We start from the raw sequence: 12,748 nt of genomic DNA, 5'->3' as shown, positions 1-12,748 counted from the left end.
AATAATATTCAGCATTGACTGACAAGATATCCTAAGAATCAATTAATATTTATTTGCCCTTAACCATATACATATTTATTCGTGGTTGCCATCTACAAGGGTTTATATATGCACAAAAATAACACAAATTTTAGTAAAGGTGTTTGTACACCGAAATGTTGTATTAGGTAAGAGGCCTTGGACTTTTAATGCGTGTTAGTTCGCCTTGAGGTTGAGACTACGTTGGGGCAATGCACAGCCGCAGTCGAGGCACCTGATAGTGGCGGAATTACGCATGCGTCGTCCCTTGCCGACGGCTGAGGGCATCCGGGTCCCGAGCTGGCTGCGCCTGCGCGATCGTTCGGGAGCGGCGTGTGGCGACGGTGATGCCCCGGGCCAAAGGCAGAGCGGCGGCGGCGGCGGCAGGTGAAGAGTGGGTGGACGGCGAGGAGACCCGTGTGACCGCTCCCGAAGGTGAGGTCTGCCGGGGGCCACTTGTCCGGTGGACGGTTGTTAGCTGGTCTGGGAGGGGGCTGGAGTTGGCCTCGGCGGGGCTGGGGCGGTGGGGGTGGGGGAGGGGGAGGGGTCTGAGAGGGGAGGGGTCTGAGAGGGCAGAAGGGTCTGAGAAGAGGGAAGAGGAGGGGGATCTGAGAAGAGGGAAGAGGAGGGGGGTCTGAGAAGAGGGAAGGGGGGTCTGAGTTGGAGACAAGGGGAGGGTCTGAGAGGGGAGAATCTGAGGAGAAGGGGAGGAGTCTGAGAGAAGTCTGAGGAGGAGGGAAGGGGAGGAGTCTCAGAGGGCAGAAGGGTCTGAGGAGAAGGGGAGGGGTCTGAGAGAGGGGAGGGGTCTGAGAGAGGGGAGGGGTCTGAGAGGGCAGAAGGGTCTGAGAAGAGGGAAGAGGAGGGGGATCTGAGAAGAGGGAAGAGGAGGGGGATCTGAGAAGAGGGAAGAGGAGGGGGATCTGAGAAGAGGGAAGAGGAGGGGGGTCTGAGAAGAGGGAAGGGGGGTCTGAGTTGGAGACAAGGGGAGGGTCTGAGAGGGGAGAATCTGAGGAGAAGGGGAGGAGTCTGAGAGAAGTCTGAGGAGGAGGGAAGGGGAGGAGTCTCAGAGGGCAGAGGAGTCTCAGAGGGCAGAAGAGTCTGAGGAGAAGGGGAGGGGTCTGAGAGAGGGGAGGGGTCTGAGAGAGGGGAGGGGTCTGAGAGAGGGGAGGGGTCTGAGAGAGGGGAGGGGTCTGAGAAAGGGGAGGGATCTGAGAGGGGGAGGGGTCTGAGAGGGGGGAGGGGTCTGAGAGGGGGGAGGGGTCTGAGGGGGGGAGGGGTCTGTGAGGGGAAGGAGTTTGAGAGAGGGGTCCAAGGAGGAGGGGAGGAGTCTGAGAGAGGGGAAGGGGGTGTCTGAGGGAGGGAGGAGTCTGGGGGAGGTGTTTTGATTGGGGACAAGGCCAGGGGTAATTCCTATATTCTTGACAAAAGTCTCTGAGCGTTAAGGTGTCAATCTGCTCTGTGTTTAAACGGTGAAATAGGATGGCAATAATATTGGCTTCCTTACACATCACATTAGCTGGGATTTGCACTCTCATCCAGGTTCACGATACACTCTGGAGGGGTGAATGTTGCTTTAATTGAAAATCTTTTGTGTGTGGTGTGTTATTGTTACTTTGTGTGTACACTCTATGTAAATCATCAACAGAGGAGATGGATGATTTTGAAGGGAATGTGAAGTGAAATATAATGCCGCTAAGTGTATGGTCTTGTGGTGACTAAGATCTTGGTTAAAGAACTAGGTAGTGAAGAGTTTATATAAAATGCTGGAAAACTCACAAGGTCAGGCAGCAGCTGTGGAAACAACAATTCCGGTTGAATGGAGTTAACCCGTAAAGTTTGGATGATGTGAGTGTTGTGCCACACACAAAAGTGCTGGAGAGTGTGTGACCTTCCAAAGTTTCTCCAGACTTTGGTGAATTGCATTTCAGGTTGAAGAGTCTTTGTCCGAACTTGGAAAGGCGTGAGGTTACATACAAGATGGGGTGGGCGGTGGAGGTGGGGGGGGGGCGGTGGCTGTGGTGGTTGCAATATCTCTGACAGGGTGGGGTCAGGTTGCCATTGGAGGATTAGCTGGAGAAGAAATCATTGGCCAACAAGGGCAGTTAAATATTAAGCAACCAAAAGAGCATGTTTCCACCACAGTTTCAACAAGTCAGTCAACTTCACCACCAGGGAGAGAACACGCTAGACCAAGTACACACTAATGTCTCTGGAGTGTACAAGGATGCCGCCTCGCCCCAACCTTGGATACTCAGACCATATGTCCATCTGCTAAAACAACTCTTTGAGAGTGCTAAAACAATCCTTCAAGAATGCTATTTATTTTAATATCTGTACAGTGTAGAAAGGCTGTTTCCCCATGGTGGGAGAGTCCAGGACAAGAGGGCACAACTTCAAGATTGAAGGGTCCCCCACTTTGAACTGATTTCTTCAGCCAGAGGGTGGTGAATCTGTGAAATTTGTTTCAGAAGTGGTTGTGGAGGCCAAGTCATTGGGTGTATTTAAGGCAGAGTTTGATAGGTTCTTGATTAGCCAGGGCATCAAAGGTTATGGGAAGAAGGCCAGGCAGTGGGGCCGAGTGGAAGAATGGATCAGCTCACGATTCAATGGTGGGGCAGACTCGATGGGCTGAATGGCCTATTTCTGACTCTTCGGCTTATGATCTTGTATGTGTGTTTGCCCTGTTTCATCAGGTTGTACTGGTACAATCAGATGATAAATGAACTGGAAGACCATGAACAAAGGAAATGAGGACATTTCGAGAGATTGCAAAGATATTAAAAACTGGGACATGGAGAACTGCAGTAATTCCCTCACAGATTTGATTGCTGACCACCAAGATTATGGCCTGGTGGCGAACAGGGAAAAAAGACCAATCCCAATACAAACCAAGAAACCTGCACGTTGAGTTGGAAGTGAAGTGCTTCTCTTCAGATACATATTGGGCCTCGTTGTGATGTTGCGGGAGGCCAAGTTGGAGCAACCCAATGCCCAAGGGATCCATGTAGTTTGAATGGAGCGACTCTGCAAAGCATTAGCCCCAATTTCCCTTCTTGGGACGGGGGTGGGGGGGGGGAAGGTGGATGTGGTCAGGTGGGAAGAGTTCAAAGTTCAGGTTTATTGTCAGAGTATATGCACCACCTCGCATACAACAGAGATTTTTTTGAGGGGGAGGGGTCTGAGGAGAAGAGGGAAGGGGAGGAAGGCCTTTGAGTAAAATGAGGGAACAAATGATCTGCAGACGAAAAGAGCCCGTGCTTGCGAAGTTTCTGTGTTCCCAAAGCAGTTGAGACCAGTGAATTTATTTTTGAGTAAGAAGTAAAAGACAAGTGGTTGAAGTAAAAACACTGCTGGAGAACAGAGTACTTGGTACAACAAAGGTATAGATACATACCTGTGTTTTGGGTTTGAGTCTTTCATTAAGGTATGAGTAAAATGTCAGCAGATGCACAAACAAAATGGTGGGGGGTGGCCCCACAGGCAGGAGGTCATAAGTGGATGAGGGAGAGAGGGCACACCAGCAGATGGGGGGGCGGGTGGCTCTGTGAATGGAGAGGGAAGAGGGTGGAGAGAGCGGGAAGAAAGGAGGCAGATGGATGGGGGAAGGGAAGGAGAAACCGGAGAAGTCGATGTTAATGCCGTCCTGTTGGAGAGGGCCCAGGAGGAATATTAGGTGTGGATCTGCCAGTTTACAGGGGTGGGGGGGGCATGCATGAGGCCATGAACAGGCACGAGCACGTGAGTGGGGCGCGGTATTGAAATGGATAGTCAGAGACCCCTGTCACTGATGTGGACAGAGCGCAGCAAAGCAATCTCCTAGATCACAGAATAAGAATATGCTAACTATTGAGAAATTGGCATCAATGTTGTTGGAGGGATAATTGACAAGGGTAATAAAATGATAAACCACTGCCTTTACAATCCATTCACTCTCTTCTTCCACCTTCCACAAAAAATGTGCATCTTGAAAAGGTTAATATATTCTTTACTGTCACATAATAACACATAAAAATTTAAAATTTAACCTATGCCTGCAGTAAGGCAAGCAAAGAGTTGCTGTGAGCATTGCCCTGCGCTCCTAACAATAAGAGAAAGAGAAGCAAAAGAGAGGCCCTTCAAAGCCACTGAGTGTCCATGGATTTGTCTCCAGTGCTCCTCTAGCCTCTGCGGTTGCACTGACTCCTGTTCAATCCATCAGCAATCCAAGCTCCCAAACCTCCCGACGCGATCAGGAAGCCTTCAGCCCACCTGAGGCCCTTCGGCAGCCCTTCTTGCTTTCAGCACCCTCCCGAGTCCCGATTCCGATACCAAGGTCCCATGAGCCAGTCTCCTGCAGCCGGTGGGTCCTTCTGCTGCTGAGCCCTACACTGATTTGCTGCTGTATAATTTTTGATTGTCAAGCAAGGAATGGGGCCCCTCTCGAACTGGGGGGATTAAAGCATTTGAAAGCTGAAGATGGAATTTACTGTCATGGAGCGATAAACAGTGCAGGATGGGATGTTTCTGCCCTGATCCAAGAGTTTCGCTTTATAAACAAGGTGTTAGCCCAAAGGACCCCAAAACCCAGCAGCAATAGATATTCACCACGACAAATGGTTACTTTAATGAAAGTTGCTTTTAATTATCTTTAAACATGAAAATAGAATCAAACTTTAACTTGTATTATTATTAACTTAAGGGATTCCCTTCTAATACTAAGCGCACATGTACATAATGTGTGTGTAAGTTAGAAAAGTTCTTTGATTCACAGTCCAATCTCACTTTTCATTTCTCCAAGTTCACTGATTGCAGGCAATTCTTTACTGTGCACAGAATTTAACATGTATAAAGTTCACTAGGCTTTGGTGCTTGAAAGGTAAATGGTTACCAATAAGGAAGGTTCTTGTAGGTTTTTTAGAGAGAGATGTGTTGTTCCAGGATTTCCACAACTGAGGCACCACCATTAGTCACCTCAGTGTCTCGCTGATGAAACTTGCCCCATCAGGGTTCTCCAGATGGTAACCTCTTTCTTTCAGGCTATTACAGAGTTCCTTTCTGTTCCACTTATTCCAAGTGAAACATACTAGACAGCCAGTCACATAGCTATCTTCCACTCTGGAGCTTCTGTTCCAGTTCCAACAAGCTTCCTGCTTGACACTCAGTCTTTAGGCTTTTTCAGGTGCATTCTCAGCACAGACTGCACCTGAAGAAGCAGAAGCGGCCCTTTAAATTGCCGTTCAGGTGGCAGCGTTTAAAGGGCAACGCTGGCCTGAAAGGACAGCTGCGCCGGGATGTGCATCTGAGCGCATTCTGGCTCCTGTCCCTTGGGCTGTCAATTCAGGATGGCTGGCTGTCAGCTGGGACAGCCAGCGCGGGGATGTCCCACGCGGGACGTCCCCACACTGAATCCGCTGCCCCGCGCTCTCCCCACTCGTGGGGCTGGAGTGGCCGGCGGGAGAGAAGGAGGTGGGAGAGAAGGAGGCTGGAGCGGCTGGTGGGTGAGTACGGTGCTCGAGTCGGGTACTGGCATTGTTTTGGCCAGCCCCCATTCTCTCCCGCCGGCCTCTCCAGTCACGTTCTCCCCTGCCAGCAGCTCTATCCCTGCAGTCCCCACGCTGACAGCCCAGCCCCTTCTCCCCCACTGGCCGCTCTAGCCCTGCAGTCCCCATGGCGACAGCCCTGCCCCAGTTCTCCCCCGCCAGCTGCTCCAGTCCCTGTTCTCCCCCACTGGCCCCTCTCGCCCCGCAGTCCCCATGCTGACAGCCCAGCCAGCTGCCCCTGTCCCAACATCCTGTGCCGGGGGAAGGGGCAGCTGGGAGAGGAGCTGTCAGGTGCTCGCTAGCTGACTGTCATCCCAAATGCAGCCGCTTTTAGGCTGAGGAGGCCACTGTGCTGCGGCAATTATCCCTCTTGGAGGAGGGTTACAAAGTTCACCTTGCAAGCGCCTGGTGCACATTCACGTGGCCTTCCAACAGCGGCATATTGCCAAGTGGGGCAATTGGTCACCTGAAAGTGCCTAAAGACTGCTGTCTGTCTGTATGTCTGTCTGTCTCTCTCTCTTTCTCTCTGTCTCTCTCTCTCTGTCTCTCAAGGACTGCTTGCAAAAACCACCTGACCTTCTCCAGCAAACAATAGGAGTCAGTCTTCTGGTTCATCGGTTGATTTTAGGTAAACAAGAACCCATCAGTGACCTCTCTGAGCACTCTTGTCAAAAGCCTTGCAAAAAAGGTATCAGCAGACAGCATGGCTGTGCTTTTCCTTCAAAAGACAATAGTCTATTCATTCCATGTCTCTTCAATAGGCACTCTTCACAATTTCTGCAAAGTCACTGTGGACATGAATTCTCTAGTATTTTCAAATAAGATCTGTTTTAAAGTGTGTGCATGTAACCCGCTCTGACTTTTCCCAATTTATCTCCCAAAAAGTATTTCTATATATTCTGTCACAACTGGAAGTAAATGTCCTGAAAAAGTTAGAGCAAAGTAATCCCGATTGGCTAATTACAATGCAAGAAGAGCAGTTATGTTTCCGTCGAGTGAACAATGAAATGCTGGAGAGATTCAGCAACGTCCACGAGTAGAAATTTCAGCCCACGTTTTTTTGTTCAGGATCCCTTATCGAGGCTGAAGCAGGAAAGGGAGATGGCCATTTTAAAAAAAAGTGTTGAGGGCCCAAGAGGTGGTAGGGTTTCTACCTGCGTTTCGCTTGAAAATGGCTCAGGCCAGAAAAATCGGTAATATATATTTACCTCCGAGGGACACTGCTGAGTTTAAATTTAGACACATAGCATGATAATGGGGCCTTCGAGCTCACGAACCCCCAATTAGACCCAATGGACCGACAACCATGGTGTGTGTTGAAGGATGGGAGGAAACTGGAGCACCCCCACCCCCCAGACAAACACGGGGAGAGAGTACAAACTCCTTACAGACAGGCAGGATTTGAACCACAGTTCTGATCACTGGCACTGTAACTATATTACACTAACAGTGCCCCCCTGGAGTTTCTCCAGCATTTTACTGTGTTCTATTTTCTACCCAGTTCTGTTCATCAGTGGGCGTGACTGTCGCTTTCCGAGTCATGCTGTCTTAGATACAAGGCTGTGAGAAACAGAAATACCTTCACAGAAATTGCTCGAGACAAAAATTTGAGAACAAAGAACATTTATTATACAACAGTGCAAAGTTGGGTGCTTCCCCTTACCCTGGGAATACACACACATACTGGGGCTCACCCAACTTTTATACAGTTCATTTCAGTGTAGAGGTACCCTCCCCCCCCCCAACATTCTTCTGCCTGCTGGATAAGTTTGGCATTAGGCAATCCTGTCTGCCTACGTGCTGTTTCTGTGAACTTGGAGGACCAGGGGGTATCCTGTCTGTGTCCCATCATGTCATTGTCCTTATTGTCCATATTGACAAACCTGTCTTTGTCCTTATTCACACCTTCCTGACCCTCAGGGCTTACTAACTTCTTTATATGCAGTACTTGCTAATTCTGTCTAAGGCTTACTAATTACATATGCGGACTCTTATCTTATTCAGACTAACTTTACTTCCTACATTCTATTATCTATCCTTATCTTATTCAGGTTTTATTCATTACACATATATCCATACTAGCTTTCTTCATCTTTCATATTTTCATATTAGTTTTACTCATCTCTCACAATCCTCACTTTTCTTTTAGCTACGCTTCATGAATTCTTAACTGGAATGTTACTTGGTCTTTTTCCCAGCGAATCAGTAAACGAACTGCAGTCTCAGCATCATCAGACAGAATTTGGGAAACATACATCCTTTGGGTTATAGTGATCTGACGAGGGGTCTGTTGAATTAAATACTGCACACAAGTCTTTAGGCAGGGGAGCATCATAATGGCCAGAATAGCGAGTCCAGCTGCTATAAGGGCTGTGGGTATCAGACTCCAGTTACCAATAAAAAGTCTAGTCCATCCCACACCGGACTGAGGTTGCCAAGTCTGAACCTGGGCATGGGAAGATTTTCGAACTCCTGAAGAAGTGTCTTTAACCGCCTGACCGTTGTGAGCATTGTCATTAACCAGTTTTTCACAAACGCTGCCTTCAGCAGCCAACGAGTAATCGAGAGCCAGGCGGTTTTGTTGAACTGTGGCTCGTATCTGTCATCTTTCTTCAGCCCATAAATTCAGGGCCATTGCTGTCTGTTCGGTGATGATCGCCAAGGCTGCCTGGAGTCTGATTTTAAATGCCAAGCAGCTGTGGTGTTCTGGAGCAGCTTACATCGTTTACAACTGGAACTCCCCTTACAGTGGTGGTTCTTAACATTCCGAATGTCTGTGTGACCCAAAGGATGATTTACAGGAGACCAAGTTGGGGAGGGGTGTTTCTTGTCACTTAACCTGTGAGTTGCAGCTTGTCTGCGAACATTAGCATAAGTATCACTGAACCTGTGAGTTGTAGCCTGTCTGTGAACATTAGCATATGTATTCACTCTATCTCTGCTACATGTACAATCCTGACTAACATTCTGTCTGTCATTGTCCCACCATCTTCTTTGTGCTATCCCTTTAAAACTCCTCTTTTTAATATCTGTAGAGGCCGGAATACAAACCAAGTCTACTCCCCTAGGGCCATTCTGTTCCCCTGGTCCATGTTGGGATCCTATATTAACCCATACCCCACTATGACTATACTCTATACCTGTGCCCTGTCTGCATTCTAAAGGTAAATAATTGTCACCTCTGCTGCCCCTATTCCAGGAGGACTTAATAAATTGTGAGCAATTTGGCGATTTCCCAAAAATTGGGAACCAACAAGTAAACAAAACAGCAAATGGTAAAAACAACATTACAGCACTTTTTCCTGGCATAGTGTAACTTTCAGATCAGAAGGATGAAGGACTGCACGCCCGGAGGAGGGTAGATTATCAATGTCTTTAGTCCGTGGATCAGCAGCTTGTTTAATTCTTTGTATGTGAGTCCACCCCTTTTCTTTTGTTCGCACTGCAGTGTCTGTAATCAAAAGTACACAATAGGGGCCGTCCCAGACAGGTCTTGCCATGCTTTTACATATACCCAATTACCAGATTTAATAAAATGAATAGGATGCTCCAGGGGTGGGTTTTGAACTAATAAACCCTTCTGTCTTAATTAACTGCCAATGTATTCCCAGGATTTATTAGTTTACGATCCTGATTACTTGGTGAAACGCTAATTAAAAGTGAATAGCTGCAATTTAATGCCTTATCTGTTTTTACAATAGTTTCCAAAATCGTTGTGGGGCAAGACACCGTTTAGCATAACAATCTGACATTTCTTTATGTTAGTGTAAATGTTATATGTAAAAAGAAACACAAACCATATTTCCATGGGTTTTGAATATATTGGACCTTATAAAAACGCAGTTGAAGCTGCTTGTCTGTATGGGGCAACCAACCTGCAATTCGTTAGAATGAGTACATAACAGCACTCAAGCATGTTTGAGCCTCTCTGAACTCTATTAGCGAATCCGTATTTGACCTTCACAACTATTAACCCAGCAGTCTTTTAGACACCACTTCCAGATGAATTTGAAAAACCAGATCATGATTGTTAGAAATTAAAGTACCTTTAAAGAAATTGCTCGAGACAAAAATTGAGAACAAAGAACATTTATTACTACAACAATGCAAAGTTGGGTGCTTCCCCTTACCCTGGGAATACACACACACACTGGGGCTCACCCAACTTTTATACAGTTGATTTCAGTGTAGGAATACCCTCCCCCTTACATTCTTCTGCCTCCTGCTGGAGAGGTTTGGCATTAGGCAATCCTGCCTGCCTACGTGCAATTTCAGTATACTTGGAGAACCAGGGGGGGGTTATCCTGTCGGTGTCCCTTCATGTCATTGTCCTTATTCACACCTTCCTGATTCTCGGGGCTACAGTCTCTTGATATGCAGAGTTGACTCATTCTATCTAGGGTTGGCTAATTTCATATGTATAAATCTGTGTATGGTTAGCTAATTAGAAATGTATGACTTGGTACTTCTGTCCAGGGCTAGGAGACCCTTATCTGATCCAGACTACCTCAACTTCCTACATTCTATTGTACCTTACCATTCCTTATCTTAGTCCTATGGTCTTGTCACAAAGACTAGAAGATTCTTATGTTAATCGTGCTGACTCTGCTTTCCTGCATCCTAAGCCCCAAGCTTATCCTGTTTGAACTGGTTACAGCCATTTTACTGATGAACTTTAGTTTCTTCCATGTTCATAATTTTAGATCAATTTTCCCATCTCTCACATGATTATTTACAATGTAATTTCCGCATGACTGGATTTAAATATAAACCTGATGAATGGGGGAAGTTATCATGAACTAAATTACAGCGGCAATACAGAGAAATTGTGCTGAGGCATGAGTTTCACTCCAGAGAAATCAATCATAAAACTTATTGGATTCCCCAGAGGTTTCTTTATTCTCCAGAGGTGGGTGATCTTTAAGCTCACGGACCTTGACTGCTGAATGTGTAGAACAAATGTACTAAATCTATCTACTGCTAACTGCAAGACAGGAGCCTGGAGCCTCAGTTTCAAGTGAACAGAATACAATTCATTAGTGCCACAACGCGCTTAAAGGGACATGCACACTCCCCCTTCAACTGGCTGATCCAGCCACTTTACACATCAGATTCTTTCTTTATCTTACATACACTTAAAAAAGTAAGATGTATAGAACTCACCCTATTTGCGCAAACATTTCTCCCTGCAAATGTTATAACATTGCTCAACTCTCACGTACTCCCTGTGCAAAATCACGTTTGAATACAATTTATTTCATAAAATGAAATTAACTGGTAGTTAAATTCGCTCATTCTACAGTATTGATAAACGATTATTTATGACATTTACATTTTAGCATGAATTTTAATTAATATTGGTCAGTGACTGAAGTGAGAAGTCGTGATTTATGAAATTATCTCTAGTCTCTACTCTCCCACTCCCAGCGCTTCTCCCAACGTCCAGGAGCTGGCACACAGCCCCTAACATTTCCCTGCTGTCCCTCCACAACTTCCTTGACTGCCTGCATCAAAATCTTAGCCTTTCCTTTCTGTTTATCCTCAGACCTCTGATCGTATGCCCTTTGTGCGATCTGTAAAAGCTGTGTTATTCCCTCTTCATGCCAATTCTCAGTCTTCTGCAATTTTCTCCTGATGTCTGGGGCTGAATTAGTAACGAAGCCCGTTAATACCCATGCCCAAAAATTGATCTAATTGTTCGGCACATCCCTGAGGATCACCTATCAGGGAGGTCATTTCTCTCTTAAAGTTACGCACCTCCGTACTAGTCAGGGGCACATTTACGAAACCGAGACCCCCTCCCACGGGAACTTCCCGTAAAGGTCTCATCCAGTTAATTTCTGGCTTATCCTCTCCTTTATAATGTCTAGGTTCCTGCTCTCTGGGAAATGAATCAAAGGGTTCTGCCTTTCCCTCCCGGAGGGTCTCACACTGTTCTGAATCAAAGTCTCCTCCCTCTCTTGTCAATTGAGGTGGTAATCTAGTACTTTGTGAACGGCTCATCGCATCATACCACCCTACTTTCTTTTCCTTTCTTTAGCTGTGGGGGAGGAGGGGAAGGTGAAGAAGGGTAGAGCATAGGAGAGAGGGGAAAGATAGGAGCCGGCATAGGAGGAGCATAAGGTGGAGGAAGGGAATGTAACACATCACATCCTTGAGTTTCAGGGACAAAAGGTTCCTCATCCTTCTTGTCCTTACATTCCTTTTCATTCAAAACCAGTTGATCAACTGATCCACTGAGCCAGCAGGCTGCATATTCTCTGCTCTCAATATTATCTCTTTGATTTTGATAGAGCCAGATGTTCAAATGCATGTCATATCCAGTCCTCATCGGATCCGAACTTTGGCCAATATACCGAATTCCCTTTTATCGGGTTTTTAACCCGTTCTAGACAGCAATACCTGACCATGGTCTGTTTGTCTTTCCTGCGGGTTCTCCCCGCACCCCAATCAGATACCATTAATCCTAACGGACTTTGCTTAGTTATCTGATTGTCCCGTCCTTCCTTAGGACTATTTCCCTTGCTACTCACACCTCCCATACTAACAGGTAAGTAAACTTCCTCTTACCAGGATCCAGTAGCTATTCCTAGCGCGCTTCCTTAACCTCCTCCCGTCGTTTGTTCTCAATGCCTCTTCTCGGATATCACTCGCTTCATCCACTGGCAAGTCACCCGCCGTCCATGAGTCCAGCTGAATCAGCCGGGGTGCACCTACCCTCGTCGTCGGGCACTCTGTCAGTGGAGGGAGTGGGATCCCAGACGAGGCCCCATTTGTGAGAAACAGAAGTACCTTCACAGAATTTGCTCGAGACAAAAATTGAGAACAAAAAACATTTATTATATAACAATGTAAAGTTGGGTGCTTCCCCTTACCCTGGGAATACACACACACACTAGGGCTCACCCAACTTTTATACAGTTCATTTCAGTGTAGAGGTACCCTCCCCCCCCCCTAACATTCTGCCTCCTGGATAAGTTTGGCATTAGGCAATCCTGTCTGCCTACGTGCTGTTTCTGTGAACTTGGAGGACCAGGGGATATCCTGTCGGTGTCTCATCATGTCATTGTCCTTATTGTCCTTATTGACAAGCCTGCCTTTGTCCTTATTCACACCTTCCTGACCCTCAGGGCTTACTAACTTCTTATATGCAGAACTTGCTAATTCTGTCTAAAAGGCTAGAAGACCCTTATCTTATTCCTACATTCTAT

At 46.7% G+C, this 12,748-nt stretch overlaps 1 protein-coding gene across 4 annotated transcripts in view; it reads left to right on the top strand.

Annotated features, from left to right (window-relative positions):
* Window positions 1–300: 300 nt before the first annotated feature.
* The window catches only part of abcf1 (ATP-binding cassette, sub-family F (GCN20), member 1), a 68,945-nt gene continuing 56,497 nt past the window's right edge, over window positions 301–12,748 (top strand). For all 4 annotated transcript variants that reach the window (XM_069919359.1, XM_069919357.1, XM_069919356.1 and 1 more), the window contains exon 1: window positions 301–453. In XM_069919359.1, the coding sequence (XP_069775460.1) occupies window positions 366–453 (88 nt within the window). In that variant the 5' untranslated portion in view covers window positions 301–365. The remainder of the gene's footprint in view (window positions 454–12,748) is intronic.

Source organism: Narcine bancroftii, chromosome 2 (genome assembly GCF_036971445.1).
Source record: "Narcine bancroftii isolate sNarBan1 chromosome 2, sNarBan1.hap1, whole genome shotgun sequence".
NCBI lineage: Eukaryota > Metazoa > Chordata > Chondrichthyes > Torpediniformes > Narcinidae > Narcine > Narcine bancroftii.
Note: the sequence above shows the minus strand (reverse complement) of the source record. Positions and strands in the feature narration are given on the sequence as shown.